This window comes from Pituophis catenifer, unplaced genomic scaffold (genome assembly GCF_029215685.1).
Source record: "Pituophis catenifer annectens isolate HBS135680 unplaced genomic scaffold, rPitCat1.0.hap2 SCAF_420, whole genome shotgun sequence".
In the NCBI taxonomy this organism is placed as follows: Eukaryota; Metazoa; Chordata; class Lepidosauria; order Squamata; family Colubridae; genus Pituophis; species Pituophis catenifer.
In genome coordinates this window covers 4,818-28,678 of record NW_027257300.1, presented here as the reverse complement: position 1 = coordinate 28,678, position 23,861 = coordinate 4,818, and the positions used below count along the sequence as shown (strand labels likewise).

The 23,861-nt window shown below is 42.5% G+C and overlaps 1 protein-coding gene across 1 annotated transcript; it reads right to left on the bottom strand.

The window, feature by feature from the left end:
• Positions 1-300: 300 nt before the first annotated feature.
• On the bottom strand, positions 301-23,097 carry LOC139326965 (cysteine-rich secretory protein LCCL domain-containing 2-like; the record flags this gene model as incomplete). The annotated part of the gene is made up of 11 exons (XM_070956676.1): positions 23,062-23,097; positions 13,269-13,591; positions 8,891-9,009; positions 7,889-8,021; positions 7,607-7,722; positions 5,504-5,604; positions 3,928-4,056; positions 3,176-3,236; positions 1,917-1,983; positions 1,020-1,150; positions 301-344 (listed from the first exon to the last, which is right to left on the bottom strand). Coding segments are annotated over exons 2-11 (1,150 nt in total), but the record flags the coding sequence as incomplete, so codon positions are not given.
• Positions 23,098-23,861: the final 764 nt, after the last annotated feature.

Genomic DNA, 23,861 nt, shown 5'->3' with positions numbered 1-23,861 from the left:
CCAGAGCTATAATTGCACTCAACCATGAACTAAAGGGCCACCATCAGTGAGCTGTTGGACAAGATTACTTGGGTCTTATTGTTCTATATATCCCTTCCTCTCATTATCTTAACCCTTTTATTTTCTCCCTTGTTTTCTTTTTCTCTGCCTTTCTCTCTTTCTTTCATGACGATATCTCCCCATTTATCTTCTTACTTCCGTCTCCTCATTTAATAGACTAACTACTAGAACAGGATTTAATCCATGGGGATTCTGGAGGAATTGACACCAATTCTTTCTTCTCCATGAAGAAAAGCTTACCTGTGACTTTCGACACAGCAAAACCGTTGGAAGGTTTGTATTTGCTGGCAAAGGGGGAAAAAAAAAACTGGCATGAATTCAATGTTTAAGAGGTCATTCCAAAATTAAGTTTCTAGATAACATTACAAGAGATAGAGAGTAACAGTGTCTGCCACTTAAGCAGGACTTCAACTCTCATTCATTGGCAAGCAGAACCAAAGACGCAGCAAAGTTGCAAAAAAGTGCGGAGAAGAGCAACAAAGATGATTAGGGGACTGGAGGCTAAAACATATGAAGAATGGTTGCTGGAATTGGGTATGTCTACTTTAATGAAAAGAAGGACATGGGGTGACATGATAGAAGTGTTCCAATATCTCAGGGGCTGCCACAAAGAAGAGGGAGTCAAGCTATTCTCCAGAGCACCTGAGGGCAGGACAAGAAGCAATGGGTGGAAACTAACCAAGGAGAGAAGCAACTTAGAACTAAGGAGAAATTTCCTGACAGTGAGAACAATTAATCAGTGGAACGACTTTCCTCCAGAAGTTGTGAATGCTCCAACACTGGAAGTTTTTAAGAAGAGATTGGACAACCATTTGTCTGAAGTGGTGTAGGGTTTCCTGCCTAAGAAGGGGGTTGGACTAGAAGACCTCCAAGGACCCTGTTTATTCTATTTCTATTTCAAATCACGGCTAGAGACTTGATGTAACTAGATTATTTTTGCACATAGAAAATGGGATTACCTGAGTGTCTGAACTCCGTTTCTTACAGACATTACGAAGAAGTCTGATCTTCCTTTCCTAGTAATATCTACTAGGCCTCCTCTGTTGTCTAATACTCCAGAATGAATAGCTGCTCGACATATGCTGGATGCCTGGAAGAAAGGAAGAAACCACTTATGAAATTGCACAAGGCTGATATTTTTTTTAAAGCAAAGATAGTGAAACATTTCTGGACATTTTAGGTGTGATGTGTTTTTTAGCTATTGTGTCAAAAGCCTGCAATGTCACCCAAGGAGAAAGCTTGGCACAACAATTAATTAAATGTAGAGAACATAAAGCTATGGATGATTTATCCAATGATATTCCTCAATTTTTGAGATACCTATACAGTTCATACCATGTTTTCCCCAAAATAAGACCCTGTCTTATATTTTTTTAACCCCAAAATAAGCGCTTGGCCTTATTTTCAGGGAGGTCTTATTATTTTGGGGTGCATGGAGCAAGATGGGGCTCCTCTTGCCGTCTTACCTGATTTCCAGCTCTGTCTCCCTAACTGTAACCAGAGGAAATAGCGAGGACTGGCTGTGCATGCATTTAAATATTTTGGGGGAGGGATTATTTTCATTGGGGATTATTTTAGCACATGCGCTCAAAAACCCAATTGGGCTTATTATCAGGGAATGTCTTATTTTCGGGAAAACAGGGTAGTAGTGTACTGATGTTATAGCTTTGTGTCGTTAATAATAATTTCCAGTTATTTTTCCATAGTTTATAGGCTGGACTGGAAGGATTGTAAATGTTATAGTTCTAAATGTTTATTTTTTAAAAATCTGTCAATCACCAAAGTAAAGATTTCGACTTTGAAAACCATAACCCTGAAATATGTGGGGGTTTTTTTCTTTTTTTAAAAAAACTTACACTTTCATATTTGGGGAATCCAAATACTTTTGCCTTACTGTTCAAGCAACCAGCTGGGCACAGATACCTAGCCAAAGGAATAAAAATAAAAAGGGAACCATTAAGGAATTTTGGAATCTGCCTTCTGTCCAGTGCAAACATTCTCCACCTGGTGCTCACCAAATGTTATGGACCTCAGCATCATTTTAAAGGCCAGACTGAGGAGGATATATCATTCCTGGTGTAGATTTTACCAGCTCTTCCCTTAAGCATTCTCAGCTAATATTTGAATTGGATTCAGTTCATTCAACTGTACTGTAATTAAAAGCATTACGCAGAGGAAGGATGGATGATCCATCTGAGAGAGACAAACATTTGTCAGAGGAGAATGGTGAAAGACTGAAGCTAATATAAGGATGGGTATCCCAAAGGTTTTTTTTTTCCCCCAAAGGCAACTGGACTTTCTTTGTTTTCCTTGAAGACATTTCGCTTCTCACCCAAAAAGCTTCTTCAGTTCTGACTGAATGGTGGAGAATGGAAGGATTTATATTCCTTGCAGTCATCTTCCTTCCATTCTCAGCCATTCAGTCAGAAATGAAGAAGCTTCTTCTATGACACGGGTGTCAAACTCAAGGCCCAGGGCCCGGATCCACCCCACGGAGTGCTTAGATCCAGCCCGTGGTGCCTTTGCCAGCAAAAACGGAGCTTGGGAAAACCGCATGCTGCCCTCGCAAGCTCCGTTTTCACTGGCAGAGGGTTGCAGAAGGCCGTTGCAGCTGAAAACAGAGCTCGGGAGCCCGTTTTCGCTGGCAGAGCGCTCGGGCCATCACAGCCCCCCCCTCTCCCCAACACGAGTGACATCGAGCTGGCCATGCTAATCCTGGCCATACATCCCCCAGCCCCCCCCCCAAGTCAAACACAACCCTGATATGGCCCTCAATGTAATCGAGTTTGACACCCCTGTTCTATGAGAAGCGAAACATCTTCAAGAAAAACAACGGAAAGTCCAGTTTCCTTTGGGATAACCATGACCTGGATGACTGAGAATCTCCATAGACATAAGGATGGGTAGCTAGAACGGGCAAGGAATCATTTCTAGGTCCTTGGTGGAGACAGTCTGAAGCTCCTCTTTTTCTTCAAGAGTTGGAGCTTGCGTGAAAAGACTCGAATGGACTGGTTTCTACATGATTTTTGGATTTATAGGCCATCAGAAGGGAACGTTGTGTTTGAACATTGCCACAGGTCAAAGGGTAAAAAGGAAGAAAATAAATGTGGAGCACCTGTTACATGTGGATCCTCGACACGTGTCCCTCATTTTGGTGTCACACTTGATCACTTGAGCTAGAATAATGGGAAGATACACAGCTATGAGAGAAACACTATAACCAACAGGATCAGCCCTTAAGTAACATTGAGTACAAGCCTGTAATGTCACCCAAGGAGAAAGCGTGGTACAACGAATAATTAAATGTAGAGAACATAAAGCTATGGATGATTTATCCAAAGATATTCCCCAAGTTTTGAGATACCTATAAAGCTCATAGTAATGTAGTGACGTTATAGCTTTGTGACGATAATTATAACTGCCAGTTATTTTTCTGTTTAGAAAATTCAGATCTTGGAATATAGGGTGAGATCTTCCTTCCTTCCTTAGAAGTTTCCAGATTGATATCAAATCCATCCAGATGAATTTCTGGCACTTTCTACATCGTGTGTTTACACTAGTAAACTGAGTTGGCCTATCAATTTATCTAACCCATGTTTATCCCCTCAGCAACTTTAAGATGGGTGGACTTCAACTCCCAGAATTGGCTGGGGAATTCTGGGAATTGAAGTCCACCCGTCTTAAAAGTTGCCAAACTTAAAACACACTTGATCTAAGGCATGCATTTAACCACGGAAATCCCCAACCCAATTTTTACCAAATAGTCCAATGCTTGCTGCATTTTCTCCTACTTAGCCAAGCAGCAAGGTATCCCCAAATCATCATCTGCAAACTCCCAAATGCTGGAAAATAGAAATACTTTCTTACTCATGTAGGTCAGCTCCGTCGGTTTCTTTTCCTTTGTAGGTTTTACAGTTTTGGGCTGTATTCTGTCAGGAACCTTTTGTAACTCCACTTCATTTGCCCCATCCGTCTCAGGTTTTTCGACTACTTTCTCTTTGGTTAGCGAGGGAAAAAGAGCTGTGTGTTACTACTATTCAACGCCATTAGCAAAGAAGACAGGTACTAGGAGTTAAGAATCATTCTTGTGATTTTTGTTTAAACCAGGGGTCTCCAACCTTGGCAACTTTAAGACTTGTGGACTTCAGCTCCCAGAGTTCCTCAGCCATCAAAGCAAAGCTGGCTGAGGAATTCTGGGAGTTGAAGTCCACAAGTCTTAAAGTTGCCAAGGTTGGAGACTCCTGGTTTAAGGAGATTCAGTGATTTTGTCCCCTAATTTCATTTATAGTTGAAACCTGCTCATCCCAAATAAATAAGTGTGAAACAAAGGCATCCATGTGGGCAGAGAAGGGAGGAAGATGTGTCAAAAAAAAAAAGTCAAGATGGCACCCTACTCATAAGGTTGCAACTGCTATCTTGAGTTTTTAGTCACCTATCGACGCCTTAGACAAATCAGGAAACGTTCAATTTGGGTTTTCAGGAAGAAGGACTCTAAAAACTGAACATATTGTGGAGAATTAGCATGGTAGATCTATCTTGATCAGCATTTGAGCAGGAGGTTTACATTAAGCTAACATGAATCTTAGCTAGGAAGAGATGAAATGGCTTTCTAATAGAATATGCCACCCAAATTTGTACTGGAGCAAATTGTTCCTTTCCTATCTCAACAACTTTCTTCTTTTCTTCTGCAAAAGAGGCTCCAGACCTTACTTTCTACCCTACTTTCAGCCTGCTGTGTTATTTCTTGGGAATTTCAGGAATTCACATTGGACAGCCTTAATTGCTGGAAGAAGCAGAAAATGCTACTCCTGGTGTTTGCTGTGAGATCTATATTTCTATTAATTTGCAATCAACTAAAATGCCCATATCTTAGTCTGGAAAGCTCCAGAGAAGGAGTTTCCTCTTCTGTCCTCCTGTGATGCAAACCTTCTTCAGGTGGTCCATCTATACAGCTAGGGATGTCCACCGAATCCAACCATTTACTCAGAATGACTCAACAAGCATTGCATCATCACAACACAAGATGCACCCATGCAAGGTTGCAACCCAACTCAAAACAAGCAGAACAAAGGTAAAGGTTCCCCTCGCACATATGTGCTAATCGTTCCTGACTCTCAGGGGCAGTGCTCATCTCCGTTTCAAAGCCAAAGAGCCAACACTGTCCAAAAACATCTCCGTGGTCATGTGGCCAGCATGGCTAAATGCCAAAGGCGCACAGAACGCTGTTACCTTCCCATCAAAGTGGTCCCTATTTTTCTACTGGCATTTTTATGTGCTTTCGGACTGCTAGGTTGGCAGAAGCTGGGACAAATAATGGGAGCTCACTCCGTTACGCGGCACTAGAGATTTGAACTGCCGAACTGCCAACCTTTCTGATCAACAAGCTCAGCATCTTAGCCACTGAGCACCAGGGTCAATGTTTGCCCACTACTAGATCACATACCTTTATGACAGAGGTTAGCCTGACACCCTCCTCCATAGCTAGGTGGGCATTCAGAACAGGATCTGCCATTTTTATAGGGGGCTTCTCCAATCCAGTTGCCTCTGAAAAATTAACACAGAACATTCCTTGTTATCTTCTTTCATCCTGTGTTAGGCTCGCAGCCTACAAAATCATCTCTGGGGACTGTTTTAGGCCTGGTGCCTGACTTGTTATGTTCTCAAGACCTCTGATCCATGAAAAAAAATATAACGTTCGTACTGTGGCTATGCTTTGATAGATTACTGTTAATATGGGAACGTTCTGCCTCAAAAGTATAGGTCAGGGGCATTCTGATGAGAACTTTGGCAGATGAAAGCACCAAAGTTATGCCTCAAAACCAACCAGGCATTAGCCTTCACACCAGTTCCCCAAAACCATTATTCAAGGCCGCTCCGATTTCTTTCTCCCAAATCCCTTTGGGTGGGTAGGACACCCATCTGAATGCTCAAAGTTCTTTTCTGGTCAACGACTTCTTCCAGCTGAGAGTGACTCCCAGGTGTCTTCCAAGAGATGAATAAATATTAGCTCTTGTGTATGACTGAGAAACTTTGGCAGCATCTGGGAACATTAGCTTCACGTAGTGCTTGCCACATGCTAAGCTCTCATCTTTAACAGGCAGAAGTCACTCGACACTTCATCTGTCTTTTCAAGATTGAAAGGAACTTTGTCCCTGACCCATCAGGGACCCGTCTGTTGTCCAAACATCTCAACCAGGAAAAGCAACCATTTTGATACAAACATTCAAAATACCAGTGGTTAAGCAAAACTGGCTAAAATTTTAAATCCAAAGAACCTAGAAATATGCTTTGTCGTGTTGGAATTTCTCCAACCAGTCTTGATATTCTAATATTTTGGGCACATCCCATGATCTAAACTTTAAGGTTGTGGTCATCCAACACATGAAGCTAGGCTAAAAAGGGTTTGTGGTGCAATGTGTCGGGGGAACCTAATTAATGTCTTAACAAGACATTATTGCTTAGTGCATTGTAAGCTGCCCTGAGTCTCCGGAGAAGGGCGGCATATAAATCAAATTAAAAACAAAACAAAACAAGTCATGTGAATATCTTAAACTACCATGTTAAACCACACCATGGAATCTTGGCTTGGGTTTGCATATTATGGTACGCAACAGTTGTGCTGGGTGCATCAAGAAGAGGTCTTGGGAAATGTTGACTCACCAGACATCTTCTTCATGACCAGTTTTTCTTGTTACCTTCTGGAAGGAGGCTTTGTGGTATCCAAAGCACAACATCCAGATTTAGTCACAGTTTTGTTCCATATAGCCAAGGTGGTGCAGTGGTTAAAGTGCTGTACTGTATGGGTAGATATATACCTTCTTTTGAAGGTATTTCTTTTGAAAGAAATTAGAACTGCAGAAAAAAAAATGGCTACCAACCTGCCTTCCATTGAGGACCTCTTTACTCCACGAGTCAAAAAGAGGGCTGTGAAAATATCTACAGACCCCTCGCATCCTGGACATAAATTTGTTTCAACTTCTACTCTCAAAACGACACTATAGAGCACTGCACACCAGAACAACTAGACACAAGAACAGTTTCTTCCCAAACGCTATCACTCTGCTAAACAAATAATTCCCTCAACACTGTCAAATAATTTACTAAGACCGTATTACTATTATTCTTCTCTTCCTTACTAGTATCTATCTATCTCTTCCCACCTATTACTATAACCATGCTGCTTGTATCTTTCAATTTATATTGTTTTTATTTGTTTTCTAGTACGACTTGATAGTTTATTAGTAGCCTTGACTATCACTAAGTGTTGTATCTTTTTATTCTTGATGAATGTATTTTATTCTCCTTATGTACACTGAGAATATATGCACCAAAGACAAATTCCTCTGTGTGTCTGATCACACTTGGCCAATAAAGAATTCTATTCTATTGAGAGCAGGCAACAGAATTTCACTTGTAATGGGTGCCAGTGTGCTCCCAGTAAAAGAAAATGACAATAAAGGTTATCTTATCTATCTCATTATTTGGCTACACTTTCAACACAAAGCCACAGAGACTGTTCTCCTGTCTCCCCACCCTGTAGCCTTACTTGGGGGAATAGTTGCAGACCAAATACACCGCATTTTCCCACACTTCTCCCCACACGTCCATCCTCTTGCAGACATTAATGGCGCAGCCGATTTTGTTGGTTGTAGCCCAGACCAGCTGGAAAGAAACACAAGAAGCAAATCGGTTGAAAGAAATTACCCGGGCTCAATTCGTCTTGCGCTTCAACATATTTTCATAGCTCTGCCCGCCTGAGTGGCAAGCTTGAGGTGGGAGAGGAAAGCCATCAGTTCTAAGACTCCATTTCAGCCGCTGGAGGCCTTACCTGTGTGTAATGTGTACACATGGGTCCTGTACATCTGTCGGGACACCAAGGGTTGCATTCGTGGGGATATGGGTAGGTGTAATCTTTTACTTCGTCGTACCAAGACTGGACGTGGAAACTCGGAGAACGATACCTAAGGAAAAAAATGGGAAGAGGTTCTAGTGTAACAAAGAAGACCATCAACCAGCTCTTTGGCCAGGGTGCCTAGCCAGCTATAAACCAGGGGTGGGCTGCTGGGGGTTCGTAGGGGTTTGGGAGAACCTCTAGTTAGATTCTGTGCAGTTCGGAGAGCCCCCAAATCCCACTCCTGGCTGGCCCAGCCCACCCCTCCCCTCCCCTCCCAGGAGTCCCCATGTGGCCCATTTTGGATGCAGGTAAGTGCAGGGCGCACACAGAGGCTTGGGGAGGGCGAAAAACAGGTCTACCAGAAGTTTGGGAAATGGGCCCGTTTCTGGCCTCCAGAGATTCTCTGGAGCCTGGGGAGGCTGTTTTTGCTCTCCTGGTGGCTCGAGGAAAGCCTCCAGAGCCCGGGGAGGGCAAAACACCTCCCCCGTCATGGTGCAGGAGGCTGACTAAGCCACACCCACCATGACCAGGCCCACTCAGAAACTGGGCAGAGAACCCCTTGCTAAAATTTTTGAAGCCCACCCCTGCTACAAACACATAACTTTCTGTATAAATCAGTATGTGTGTATGTGTGAAGGTGCATACCCAGATGCATTGTTTGTGTTTCAACATCAAGATGAATGTGGAAGTCATAAAAATGGACTGAAAACAGGTACTGAAACCAAGCCAAACATTCAGCTAAGACCAGGTTGCCAGCCAGTTCTTCCCATTAGGAACTAGCAAAAACACACGACTGCATAAAAGAAAGCATACATTCTTATGATTACAGCAGGGCAGGCTGAAATGTTCAACCAGGATTATGTCAAGTACATTCCACTGGTCAAACATACACATACCATCTCAAGATTTGTAGCTTGCTGGAGCCTGCAGGCTTACCTTCCCCAGTGAACAGCCAAATTCTGGCCGATGGATGGGAGGAGGCTGGCAGGTCCATGATCCCAGATGCATTGGTGAGCCCAAGATTCAGCTGATCTCTCCAGTTCTTCGTCCCATCTCTAAAGAAGACAACAGGAGGAAAAACACTAGTAGGTCAACCTATCTAACGTCAACATCTCAGATGTGTGGACTTCAACTCCCAGAATTCTCCAGCCAGCCTATGCAGACTGAGGGATTTGGGGAGTTGAAGTTTCCACATCTTAGAGTTCCCTGGGGAATTCTGGGAGTTGAAGCCCGCACATTTTAAAGTTGCCAAGGTTGAGAAACATTGCTCCCACATGTACATAAAATTAGTAATAAAACGTGCAACTCCGTGTTTAGCAGGGTGTTAAATTTAAAACAGGCCTTGCTGGATCAAAGTTGTTGACTTGTTTCTTGGCAGACTTTGAACTCAACATGGCTTTTCTTATCCAGAGCATGACAGTGAAAGATTTTTCTCGCACATTCTTTAAATTAGCTGAAATTCAGACTGGAAATATGGGGGCTATAATTAGCCAATTTTCTGCAAAGAGCAGTTCTTGGGGCTTACAGCCTTCAAAGGAGTGGCGAATCCCCCCAACACTTTGAAACAGAAAAGACTTAAAACTTTCTGCAGGCTGGGATTGCTAAACTCTGCTAGATAGATATGAACGCACTTATTTTATTTATTTGTGAGTTGATTAGGCTCATATGCTGTTCCAATTGCTGACAACTTTTATGAAGGGGGGATTATGAACCAGCCGCAGGACAGTCTACGTACAGCTGGTTTTTCAGCTAAATCTTTAGGAGTTCTTTTTATATTCTGTAGGATCTCCAGCAGAAGGAAAGAAAAACCACACACATGAGGTCAGGCTACCGAGCAAAGCCAAACACGAAGAACTAACTAGGCGGGACAAGTAAATAGACACTAACCTGAAGAGTCCTTGGCTGTAGAGCAGAGCTGGAGGGGTCACAAATGCCAAGAAAAATACATTTATTTGGCCTCCACACTCATGTTGACTTTCCTAAAAGCAGCGAGATTGTTCCTGGTCTTACAAAAGATGGAACAAGCGCTGCTCCAGGAGGGAAATGGGTGCCGTCGGCCTACACAGGGGTTGTAAGACGGGGTAGTTTTGGAATTCTTGTCCCAGGAGATGGAGGCACCAAGCGGATTTTCAAAACACAAGGACATACATTTTTGCTCACTTCTTTTCCTAGTATCAGAAGGTTGAGTGGGGAAGTTGGGTCTTCCTGGACAATAATCCTAGCTCATCAAGGATTATGTCGTAACTCATTAAAAAAAACAATCGAGGAATCCCCAACGATTAAGAACCGTCAACCCAATGTTAAGACATATTAGACTGCAATAAAGAACGGCATCACTCTGAATTGGCTTTGCACTAGTGTAAGTATTGTATTGTAAAGCCAATTCAGAGTGAGGTCATTCTTTTTTCTGGCATCCTTGTGAATAAGTAAACTTGTTCCTTCTGTAAAAAAAAAAAAATCCCTCCCCGATCAACTTCTGAAAGTACTTTTGCTACTACAGTGAAAGCTTCTAAGCCCAATCCTGATTTGAACCCAGATGTAGATTATCATTTATTAAAGGAATCCTCATAAAAGGGATTCCTAAAAGAGGAACTGAAGTTTTATGGGACTGGGCCCTAGACGGCTGTGAGTGGAGTGGAGTGGAGTGGATTGGAGTGGAGTGGAGTGGAGTGGTCACGGGAATCACAACCATGCACTTAAAGCCCCACCTCTTTAATGTGTGAGGTGATGCACCTAAACACTCCAATTGCGAAGCTGTGGTCACCATCTTGACTTTTCATCCCTCCCTGTGGTCATCTCCAAGGAATTTCCTAGCTCCTTGCTTCTTTCCCCAATCAGCATAAGATCGCTGTTCAAAATAACTGTTGAATGTTGGTTAAAATAACTCAACAGGTTCATGTTAGCTTAGATGAACGTTACTTAACCTTGGCAAGCTGAAGGTGCTTGTAGGATTTTGAATGAATTTAGGCCAGTATTCTCAGATGCATGGACTTCAAGTCCCAGAATTCCTCACCCAGCATATGTGGACTTTGAGTCTCAGAATTTCTCACCCAGCATATGTGGACTTTGAGTCCCAGAATTCCCCAACCATCCTGCTGAATGGAAGTTCTAGAAATTGAAGACAAGTATGCTGCATGAGGAATTCTGGGACTTAGAGTTCACATATGCTAGGTGAGGAATTCTGGGAGTTGAAGTCCATGCAACTTCAAGTTACCAAGGTTGAGAATACTGGCCTAAATTCATTTAATGTCCTACATCCCAAAGTTAGAATATCAACTTCACTTCTTTGGTTCAGCCCTCGGATAGCTATAAAGTTCCTTGCTTAAGATTTTGAATTACTAGAATAATTGGATCCAATCGTTTGACTCATAACAAGCCATATATCAATGCAGGCGGGTATAATCAATCTTAGCTCTGTGGGATCCTGCCTTTATATTTAGAATGGATCTGGTATCTTGTACAGGCAGAGAAAACATTCTGTTCTTTCCTTATACACACATACACACCCGCTCAATCTCACATTTAATGGACAGTTGGCTTTGCATGAAATCATCTTTAATTCATATTTATTGGCATCTGGAGAAGTGGGCCTACGTCAGAAGAATGTTCCGTCAAAAGCCTTTGCATGGTCACATAAACATGTGAAAATCTTTGTTTTTCTTTTAAAAAAAAAGTCACTAGGAACAACACACACACAAACTTCTGCTAAAGGGTTCCTGCATTCTTCTCTTGCTGACAAACCTAGAATGATAAATAGCAAATGACTGGGAATACTTTGAAGCTAGAAATGTGTGATTTATTTATTTATTTATTCTCTCTCTCTCTCTCTCTCTCTCTCTCTCTCTCTCTCTCTCTCTCTCTCTCTCTCTCTCTCCCTCTCTCTCTCTCTTCCAGCCTCTAGATTTTTAAGTTGCTATTTGTAAAGAAAGGAGCTCTTTTTATAGTAAAATGTTCTCCGTACATTTGCCATTTTTCCATTCCCAATTCTCACAAGAGAAGCCTGAGAAAGAGGGGTCAGCATCATCTCACAGGGTTGGTTAACTGGACGAGGATGAAGAAATGAAAAATAGAAATGTATAATACTGCAGAAGCCATGTTTCTCAACTTTAGCAACTTTTAAGATGGGTGGACTTCAACTCCCAGAATGCAACTGTGAACAAAATATAGACATTAGGGTTCTTTTCCTAAGGAGCAACGTTGAGCGGACAAGCCTAGAAAGGGCTGTTTTTGGACTGACCCTTCCAACAGATGGTTCCTTTCTCATTGAAACAACTCAAGAAACTTGTAGGATTTTAGGAAAGGCTTAGAGGGAAGATTTCTTGCTCTGGAATTTGGAATGAGTAAGTGTCCTCAAAGGAGGGTGGAACAAGATTAAACTCTAGGCTACATTGATAGATGGAATGGCATGGCATGATTCACAAGTGCCTCTTCTTGAGAATTCTCTTCTTCTCACAGATGGAAGGACCCAGAATGCTATATGGGGCTGTCCTAAAAGAGTCACTCACCAGAAACTAACTAACTGTCTGTCTGTCTGTCTGTCTGTCTGTCTGTCTGTCTGTCTGTCATCCATCCATCCATCCATCCATATCTATCTATCTATCTATCTATCTATCTATCTATCTATCTATCTATCTATCTATCTATCCATCCAGTGGTGGGATTTAACAACCGGTTCTCTGCCCTAATGATTTCTTCCAACAACCAGTTTGCCAAACTGCTCAGAAACTTAACAACCGGTTCTCCCGAAGTGGTGCGAACTGGCTGAATCCCACCACTGTATCTATCTATCTATCTATCTATCTATCTATCTATCTATCTATCTATCATCTACAGTATCTATCATCTATCTATCATCTATCTCTCTACCTTCCTTTCACACTCTCTCTCTTTCTCACACACACACACACCTATTTATTTATCATCTACTTCTCTACCTTCCTCTCTCTCTACCTAATCTATCTAGTCTGTCTGTCTATCATCTATCAATCTATATTTATCTATCTGCTCTCCATCTGTGTGCTGTCTTGCTGTCTATTTTCCACCTAATTTATTATACTGTTAGCTGTTGAGGTGTTCTGTTAGTTTACAATAAAATTAAACAAAAAACAGAGATATTGAAACCAAATAGATAGAATGATTAGAAAAGAATAAAAATCTATGATTAAAGCTTGGGTGCTCTCATCCCCAATACAGCATGCTAACTTCATCTGCATTTCTCTTTCTTGTTCCATCCAATTTTACCAAAATGCTGCACAGAATCAGTATATCACCGATTGGCTATGGATTGATGCACATTCCTCAATTTTGAACTCACCATGTATTCCATGTTGGATGCTGAAGGATAGACTTCCCCTCTCAATTTATTATGAAGCATCAGGATTTCGTTTTGGTCATTTTTGGAAATTGATCTCTTGGCCCTTGAGTGCGGTTGCCCATCTTGGTATCGATTAAGGAGGTTTTCCAAGTGGGTGGCATTGGGCAAGAAGAAACAGTGGATGCCATGAGTTAGGAAGAGGAGGAGGGATGGCGTGATGAGCCAAGGAACGGTAGGACTCTTAGCCATTTTCTGCTTGGTGGGAATGAGAGGTGTGCAAACAATACTCTTCCAAGGGAACACTTCAGCAGTATTCTATAGACCTATAATACAAAAATGGGGGGAAATATTATTTTGAGTCCAACAATGAGCAAGCTTTCCAACTTATGAATCAGGGGTGAAATTCAGCAGGTTCTGACAGATTCTGGAGAACCAGTAGCGGAAATTTTGAGCAGTTCGGAGAACTGGTAGCAGATATTTTGAGTAGTTAGGAGAACCAGCAAATACCACCTCTGGCTGGCCCCAAAGTGGGGTGGGAATGGAGATTTTGCAATATACTTCCCCCAGGAGTTGGGAGGGAATGGGGATTTTGCAGTATCCTTTCCCTGGAATGGGGTGGAAATGGGGATTTTGCAGTATGCTTCCCCTGCCATGCCCACCAAGCCACGCCCACAGAACCAATAGTAAAAAAAAAATTGGATTTCACCACTGCTATGAATGGTGTTCCTTCAAGTTGTTTGTTTCCTGTTCTCTACTCATTCAAACAAAAAGCTTAGGACAGGGACAGGGACTTACCTTTACTACCAGTTCGCAATGGGGCCGTGCACATGCTCTTCTGTACATGCGCAGAAGCGTCTGGTCTGAACTGGGGGCAACCCACCACTGAACAGGGGGGTCTAATTTTAAGACTTGTGGACTTCAACTCCTAGAATTCCTCAGCTAGGAATTCTGGAGGCTGAAGTCCACAAGTCTTAAAGTTGCCAAGTTTGAAGAACCTTCTCTTAGAATACTGTATTTCAGGAAGATGAACCTGTTGCTCTATGTCTCTGGGCCAGTAAGACAAGAGATAGGTAGAAGATTCCTTCTTGAACAAAAATGAAACGTTTACCTGCATAATACATTTCACAGGTGAGTGGGGAAGAAAGAACAGAATGGTCTAATACAGAGCTTCCTAAACTAAGGTAAATTATACCCCAAACTGAATAAAAAGTATTTAGCAACAACCCAACCCAATTTCAACAGGGGCATTTAAATTGATACAAAAGGGATTTACCTACATTGGGTAAAAAGGACTTTCTGATAAGCGATTTGAGGTAATGTTTGGGAAGCACCCGAAAGGAGGAGGACAAGTTAGGTCTATATACTCAGTTTAAGATCTTGAATAATCTTAATCTCAAGCTTGTTGGTTTGCAAGCAGCCACCCACTGGAGGACGAGCTTGCTAAATACTACCGTGTCCCCAGAATCTAATTAATGGCACCTTGGACCTTTCCAAATAGAAGTTAGAAGAGGTCAACTATGAGCTGTGAGCTGTGTCTTTTTGGCAGCAAAGGAGAACAGAAGTTTTGCCAGTTCCCGGGGATCTCCGGCTGCATAAGCAAGATGTCACCAGAAATTTCAAAATTGGTGAGAGTCCCATTCGAAGAGGGTGCGTCACAGCTCTCTGCACAAGTTTATTTATAGGCTCCTTTGTCTAAGAAAAGGAAAGGAAAGGAAAAGAGAAAAGAAAGAAAAGAAAGAAAAGAAAAGAAAAGAAAAGAAAAGAAAAGAAAAGAAAAGAAAAGAAAAGAAAAGAAAAGAAAAGAAAAGAAAAGAAAAGAAAAGAAAAGAAAAAAGAAAACTCTGCCTTCTGGGCTAAAGTGATGTTGCAGCCCATTTTCCCCTATCTTGTCCCTCTAGGAAAAGCAGAATGGTCTCTAGCCATTCATGGCCATCCAGATGTTTGGCATTTGATTGAAGATGATGGGAGATGAGGTTCCATTTGTCCCCAGTGCAATGGGTGGAACTCATGGAAAACCAGTGGAGATAACACAGAAGTTCTAGCTCAAACATCTTCAAAGCATTCATCCTAGCTCCATTCTTGATGAGGGCTCTACAGTTTTCAGTCCCAAGTCATTCAGCATCCAAAACTATCTCTGATTTCTCCAAAGATTTTCTTCCTCTTCTGCAGAGTGTTCCAGATGTTAGAGATTTCGGGGGTGGCATCTCTGAGCTAATAATTTTTTTTTTTTTTTGAGATATGGTCTAGATTTCTGGTTGGGTTTGGGTTTTCAGACTCATTGCTCTTCAAGAATCAAGCACTAAGGACTCCAAAATTCAACCCTGAGTGACCAGTATCCGCTTCTCTTGGTACCTTGATCTTCATCACTCTACAGCAGATACAGTGGACGCAAAGGGGTGGGGCTCCATTCACATAGACGTGGCCCTCATCTCAGTTTCTTTCTTTCTTTTTTTATAAAGACTCCTTGCCTGCTATCATTCCCCCACCCCCACCCCCTCCAGCCATCAATGCCTCTGCAGCCTTTTCACGTCCTACTTGGAAAAGATGTCTTGGGAATAATTTCATCCTCTTTTAATGAAAGCATGGTTAGTCACTTGGAATGTGGGTGTAAAGGAATATTTTCTAAATCAAGACATGATCAGTCAAGAAAGATGCAGGAGAATGCCAGGAGAATGTGGTCTGGAAGACCAGACTTTCATATTCTCCTCTCAGTGGCCATTTTCCAATGAACATCAGAAACTAACTCCCATCTAGCATTTATGTGCAGTTCATTGAACGTTCTTGGGAAGAGGGGGAAATAAATCGTATTTTCCATCAAGTTGAGTGAGGTGAGTAGAAAACAGCTGTGAAACACTTTGCAGCAGGGCGTGCGTGTTGGGTCCAAGCCAGGAGAAAGATCTACCAAGGATTATAGAAACCAAGTTTAACGGAGAAGATCAACCAATGAATGATCTCATGGAAGGGACTTCCTTTAGAACCATGAATCTCAACCTTGGCCACTTTTAAGACTTGTGGACCTCAAGTCCCAGAATTCCTCAGCCAGTAATGCTTTAGAAGAGGAATGTCCAAGCTTGGCCACTTTTAAGACTTGTGGACTTCAAGACTTCAAGTCCCAGAATTCCCCAACCAGCCAAGACCAAGGATAGACACCCCTACTTTAGAGAAAGATGGCACTTCCCAACCCCTGTTCATGTTCGTAAGAAAACTTCACTTAGATTTTGGCTAAGACTCATAAATGTTGTGGTAAACACCCCATCCTTTTGTTGAATCTTCTTTCCTGAACAGAGAATTCAACTTACTTCTACTGTGCAGCAATGAAATGGTGTTTCCTTTCCCTCTCTGCTGGCTGAGAATATTTTGAATATGAAGATAGTTTTGTTTTAAATCTGAGCCTTTCCCAGCTGGCTGGCTATGATCAAGGCTGGCATTTTTGTACATTCAAAGCAAACATTAGCAAGAAACATTTCGTACTAAGCGACGCATTTAAAACAGCAGGAGTTTTTTTTAAAAAAAGAGAGAGAGAGAGAAAAGAAGGTGGAATATTACTCCCGCCCCCCTCCAAGCCCCATTGAGTAAACCTCTTTAAAACTGGTTCCCTTCAAGGGCCTCCTAGCTTCTACACGCTGTGTGGCGACTTTCAGCGTGATTTCCATGGATTGTCTCCAAAATCCAAAAAGTACAGATAAATCGAGGCAGCTGACATTTGATCTTCCCCCAAATTATCCAGCCTGGTTTCTCAAATGATGAATCTTGGGGGCAACTACTGTCTTAATTTTGTTTTTAAAAAGAAAATCTCTCTCTCTCTCTCCCTCTCTCTCTCTTTTTCCTCCCTCCCTCCCTCCTCCCTCCCCCTCTCCCTCTCTTTTGTTCTTGTAAACTCTCCTCCTCTTGATCTCTTCAGCCCTTCCCACCCACTCAGCTCCTGCCCAGCAAGAGGCAAATTTGCTGCGGCTAACCTCAAGCCGCTCCATTGGTAGACAGTCTGACCCACTTTGGGGAACAATTCTGACTTTCAGAGTTAGGGGGCTTATAAATAGATGCTCTTCTGCCAGGCACCCACAAGGCTGCCCTGTAGTCTAATCTGCTCACAAGCGTCCTGCTTTTACAGCGTTTACACATACACACACAATATATATATATATATGTCTATGCACAAGCACGTACGTATGCACACACTATATATGTGTATGTGTGTATGTAAATGTATATGTATGATTCAGTGGTGGGTTTCACTTATCTTTGCTACCGGTTCGCACGCGAGTGCACACACCACTTCTGCACATGTGCAGAGCGTATTTGATGACATCCGGGCAGGGGGGCAGAGCCTCCCGCTACCGCTGCTACTGTTTCGCCCAAACCGGGGCAAACTGATAGCAACCCACCTCTGGTATGTATGTACACACACTATACATATACTCTACACACAGACACACACACACATACATACATACATACATACATACATACATACATACACTATATATGCAATGTATAAAATCATACATATCATACACAAACACTATATGCATATATACACAAAACATATATTAGCTCTTTCTGTCTTTCTCCTTCTTGTGCTTTCTCTCTCTTTTCTCCCCCTCTCTCTGTTTCTCTCTCTCTAAGGTACACGTGCCTTTGGAAATCAAGTCCTTCATGATTTCTGAGAAGCCCAGAGGGTCCAGAGCCCCCGATATATCAGGGGCAGGTCAGCTGTGTATCTAATGGAGCAAATCCCCAGCAGAGAATTATTTTCCTCTCTCTTTCCCAGTTCAGAGATATTTCCCATCAATGATCCTATCCACTCTGGTGAACGAATGCAAGGACGGAAGAGATCGTCTTAATTTCCCACAATGCTTCAGTGTGATGATAGTGCTATCCTGACAAGGCAGCCCACTGAAACTGCTGGCTAAACCTGTTGGAGATCTGCTAAGGAAGAAACAGTTGAAACTCTTTGGAAAAGAAAACCTTTGGAAAATTGGAAGCCAAATTTTAATTCTTTTCCCTTCCCAGAGGCAGGATCAGTCCCTTTTTGGCATCAAACTCAGGAGAAGGAAAGGTCTCTGACTGAGTGGAAATGCGCTTCCTTCCACCTGCGGATGCCTGCCAGGTGGCCCAATTTCAAGCAACCTTGAAATGGAAACCATTCCGAGTCAAAGCAGAAGACAACCTGCTCTCCACAAATGAGCACTCAGTGGCTAATTTACACAATGCACCAGATGCCGTGTTGAGCAAGGGAGCCATTTGGGCTCCACTAATAAAAATCAGTGGAAGAGGAGTTGTAAACACTGGGGTCAGCCAGGATGACTGCAAGCTTTGTTCTCATCCAGGACCCTGTCACTGTCAGTGGTCAGAACCAGATGTTTTGACCACAAGATGATTTAAATGAAAGGGTGAGATTACTTGCCAAGCAAAGGGTGCTTCGTCAGCCAGGCCCACATTCCTTGGCATAGCCAAGAGTCCAAAGGATCAGAGGATCAAACTGAGGTCACTCTGTGGACTTTTTCATTGTTAGAACCGAAGTATGGGATTCGTTTTGCCTTCGGTCCAGGCAAATTCCTCCCCTGTTGACCTATAGCTCCACTCCTTTCTTATGGTATGCCCAATCTCCTAGATCAGTGTTCCTCAACCTTGGCAACTTGAAGATATGTAGACTTCAACTCCCAGAATTCTCCAACCACCAAAGTTGAAGTTGAAGAATCTCGAAAACCTGAAGATATGTGGACTTCAACTCCCAGAACTCTCCAGCCAGCCAGAGTTGAAGTCCACACATCTTCAAGTTGCTGAGACTGGGATACACTGCCCTATGTCTTAACAGATTGGCCAACACTTATATTCATCCTCATGTCCAGTTGCTGAATTGGTAATGATGGATGAAATAGTCTTATAAACCATGGCACCTCCAAAGAGGAAGACAACTACCATAGGGTTTGAAGAACTGCAAAAGGTCTTATCTAGCAAAATTTCTCCTGAGCCACACTCCTTAGTTCTCTCTGTCAAGAAAGACTTTGATTTATTGAAACTAAATCTCCTGCCACTGAACTTCATAAGTGAGGCCTTAAGAAGCACGCAGACATATCTGCCTGCCAACTTATTTCAACCTGGCATGGAAGGAACCACTTGCTCTCTTGGCAGCTTATGATAACACCACTAACTAGCTTCAAACTGGGATTTGGAGCACCGCCTTGTATCTCATGATAAAAGAGAGCAGGCACTGAGTGCTGTTGGCTCTCAGATTTGCAGGAATGTATGTTGTAGAGAAGCTGGAGATTCCAAAGATGCTCTTAGTTTCTGGGTCACTGAGCCCCAGCAGGGTTTCTGTTTTGCCAAATATGTAGCACAATACGGGGTCAGACACCCAATGTATCCAAATGGAGTCCCTATTTGCTGCATCATGTCAAATGCCCTGAATCATAGACAGGGTTGGCTCTAGCATTACAGACATAGTGGGAAGGACGATCTCAAAATCCAGTCATCAGGAGAATGACGTCCCCAGCTTGGCTGTGCTGCTTTCTTTCTTGCCAAGACAGTTCATGACCGTCCAGAAATTCAGGAGATTTGATTGTACCAAATCAGACTGTTGACCCATCGCCCTCAACTCAATCTACTCCAGTCTGTTGGCAGTCCTTCAGATGCATAGGACTGTCGGTTTTATCCCCTTAGATGACATTCTTCTACTCCCATGTGGGACGATTTAGATGGTTCAGTGCACACTAATCTTGAGTCCCAGACAAGGCCAATATTGGTGAATGGAATTGTTGGGTCTTCTGACAAAATCCCTGTTTTGTTTTAGTGAGGGCCCTTGCTGGTAATTCTGCCCCCTGCCAGATTTTTTTCCCCCATTTTCTTCTGCAAGGAAGAACATTCAGAAATGAAGAGAAAGTCCTTACTTTCCTCCATTAGGCCCAGAAAAAAGAGGTCAAATGGACAGTGACCATAACCAAAGACAAGGTAGGAATCTCATGTTCAATAGTACTGGAAAACCTACGGCCAGAAAGTTCTCTTGATTTTGCACAGATTGTTTGCAGATTTAAAGATCTCTTTAAAAAAAAAAAAAAACTCCAATGAAAGTTTGTTTGATTTGGAATTGGGAAAGATGGACCTTAAGTTCCTTCTGAAGGAACATGCTGCCATCTAGTCCAGCTGCATAAACTTTGTATTTGTTTTGAAGCAGGAGAACGCATTTGCCTCCATCCGGCTCCTGCTACAGATGCTCTCTTAACATCTGGGATTGATCAGCAATCCATGAATCGACAAGGGGGGGGAGCCAAACATGGAGCTCAAGTGGAAAACTAATCAAGAAGGTCAGGACAAAGGGGAAATCCTTGCAGTGGCCAATCAGCGTTGAAGCTCTTTTCCATTCGGAAATCAAAGGAAATCTTGCTTGGAAATGTCATGGTTTGGCCTTCTCTATTTCTCCCGCTCCTCCCCCATGGCAGTAAGTAGGTAACAAGCCTCAAACAACATTTGGGGGTTGGATGGGAGGGATAGAAAATATTTCAGAGAGATTTATTAGCAGATGTGATCATCATTCTTGGTTAGGACAGGCAGAGGAGACAGAACATGCTAAGAAACATAGGATGGGCTCCTTACTCGTGACTCACCAGCAGAGGAAGGGAAAGTGCTCAAGGACACGGCCTGAAGTTGGCCTTCCAAAGGATTCCCACTGAGTTGGCAAAGCCAAAAGGAGATTTTTCTGAAGATTTGTCCACAGTGACTGCAGACAGCAGCAAGTTTGGATGGACAAGAACCTGTCCATCCAAATTTCATTTGTAAGGCTTTCTCCTGACTCTAATCTCATCTAAGCAGGTCAATCTGTTGTCATTAAAGCAATGTACATTTTGGGTCTACGTTGTCCTGAAAATGTTGTGTTTGTGTGTGTGACAGCGATAGAGAAATATTAATTTTGGGAGTTCTAAACTTCTACGTAAAGAGATTGTTAGTTTCCACAGGCTGATAAATATGAAACACTAACGCCGATTTGTCTTCAGTGGTTGTATAACATTGACCCCTTTTTCTAACGTTGGGCTAAATTGTTGGATAAATTGCTCTCAATTTTGAAATTGGTACACAAAGCAAACAACATAGATCCAAAATGTACATTCCTTTAATGACCAACTGATTGACCCTAACCCTAGCCCTTAGATGATCAGGGAGAGAAGAAGATTTTACAAAGGAAATCAGGTTCTTTACCCATCCAAACTCAAGGAGGAATCTACTTGGGGTTGTAGCTTCAGTTTTCCATTAAAATATTTAAATTCTTGGGCAACCTTCTTCTACTTTTCCTTCGCTTCAGATTCTCTCCAACCATAAAATACTTACAAAGGAAAATATTTGTGGCTCACTGTTGATGTTACCTACATCTGCAAGAAAGCAATCAAGCTCAGAGAGCACCAAGGACCTCTCATAAAGTACTCCAACCACTATTTGATGTAAATTGCAATTACTGAGCATATTTGAATCCTATTGAATGGAATAGGCTTTCTATAATAAGTACCTTAGTCTAGGATTAGGCCAGTGCAATGAAGAGACAAAGCAAGCAGTGTTTTCCCTAGTTAAAAGAGGAGACTGGAGAAATTAAAATGATCACAAAGACTTGCAATTCTATATTATGCTCTACTGTCCACTGGGTAAAAATGGCTCCATTCAAAGCAGGCAAAGATCTGGTCCTTGTTCTGTTCTAACTTGATACTTATGAATAAAACCACCACACTTTTTCTGACTGGCTCAAGATAGGTCCACAAAAGATGCTTCACCCGTTGACTGAATTCACCTATTTCTGGGTGTGCCCTGCTAATCAGAAAGTAAGCAAACACATCGGCTTTGCACCCGCCAAGCCCAATGAAAAGAACCTGAAGCAAAGCTGAAATGAACTGAAAGTTGTGTGGATGCAGAGCCTGGCTTTGTACTGGACCTCATTAAGCAAGCTGCAGTTCAGCTATAGAGCTGCTGCCCCGGGGAAAGAGAAGTTCTGCATCCTGTCGACATCCTCCTTTAAAGCAAGTAGTATGCTCCTGAATCTTTGGTATGATTTTAAAATGTGAAATTTGGTCACGTGGCTTCTATCCACAAACCTTGCCTTGTCTGCTTTGTCTCCTAAGAGAAAGAGAAAGGAAGGAAGGAAGGAAGGAAGGAAGGAAGGAAGGAAGGAAGGAAGAAAGAAAGAAAGAAAGAAAGAAAGAAAGAAAGAAAGAAAGAAAGAAAGAAAGAAAGAAAGAAAGAGTAAGTGAGGGAGGGAGGGAGGGAGGGAAGGAAGGAAGGAAGGAAAAGAAAGGATATGAGGAGGGAGGGAGAGAAGGAAAAGGAGTAGGCAAGTAAATAAGGAAAAGGAAAGGAGGGAGGGAGGAGAGAGAAAAAGAAAGGAAGGAAAGATAGAAAGAGAGAGAGAGAGAGAGAGAGAGAAAGGGGAGAGAGTGAAGGAAGGAAGGAAAAGAAAGGATAGGGAGAGAGAGAAGGAAAAGAAATTTGTAAGTAAATAAGGAAAAGGAAAGGAGTGGAGAGAGAGAGAGAGAGAAGGAAGGAAGGAAGGAAGGAAGGAAGGAAGGAAGGAAGAGAAGAAAGAAAGAAAGAAAGAAAGAAAGAAAGAAAGAAAGAAAGAAAGAAAGAAAGAAAGAAAGAAAGAAAGAAAGAAAGAAAGAAAGAAAGAAAGAAAGAAAGAAAGAAAGAATCTAAAAGCATTCCCCCCAAAGGTTCATCTTTTGCATGTTTATAGGTTAGGAAAAGGCAAATCTTGTTCCAGATAAGTAGCTCCACTGAACTACTACATCCGGCCAGAGGAATCAAACGGTGCGCTCACCTCTGCAAAGAAAGGAAAAACTTGCTTTGATCGGATCCTCGGAATTCTGCTCAGGGCGAAAGAAATGCGCGTCTGCTACTCTGGTCAGCCGGAGAGAAGAGATGGGCGACGGGCGAAAAACCTCCCGGCCGAAGACTGCAGGAGATCGCCGACTCTTCCGCCTTTATATAATCCTCTTTCTTCCCACCCCTTTTTTCATCAGATATCCCTCGAGGCAAGCCAAAGGGGTCGAGGATGCCGAGATGGCCTCGAGAGAAGTTTCTTTAACCCTTCCGCTCCCTTCCCCTCCCAAAAGTCTGCCAGGATAAAGAAAAGAGAGAGGGAGGGAGGAAGGGAGAAGAGAGAGAAAGAGAGTGAGAGAAAGAGAGAGAGAAGGGGAGAGAGGAAAAAGAAAGAGGAGGGAGAGAGAGGGAGGGAGAAAGGGGGAAAGAGAGAGAGAAAGAGAGAGATTAAACAAAGAGACCAAGCAGATGAGACAAATCCAATCTTTATTTCTTAATTTATTTACTTCTGCCACCATAGCTTTTCTTTTCTTCTCCTCCCAAGTTGCAAGCCAAGACAGCAAATGTCTTGTAATTGACAAACCTGGCAGGGAATTGGCAGGAGTGCTGTTGAGCAAGCAGGAAAAAAGAAGTGGGGGTGGAGGTGGGGAGATTTTCTGGAGTGTGGGGTTGTCCTGCATTCAAGGATTTCTTCAGTGGCTTCCATTGTTGGCAGTTCCAGAGTGTCAGTGTCAGCCCTTTGAGGTAGACCAGACTTGAACACCAAAGTCATGAATATTAAAACTGTTTTTACGATGG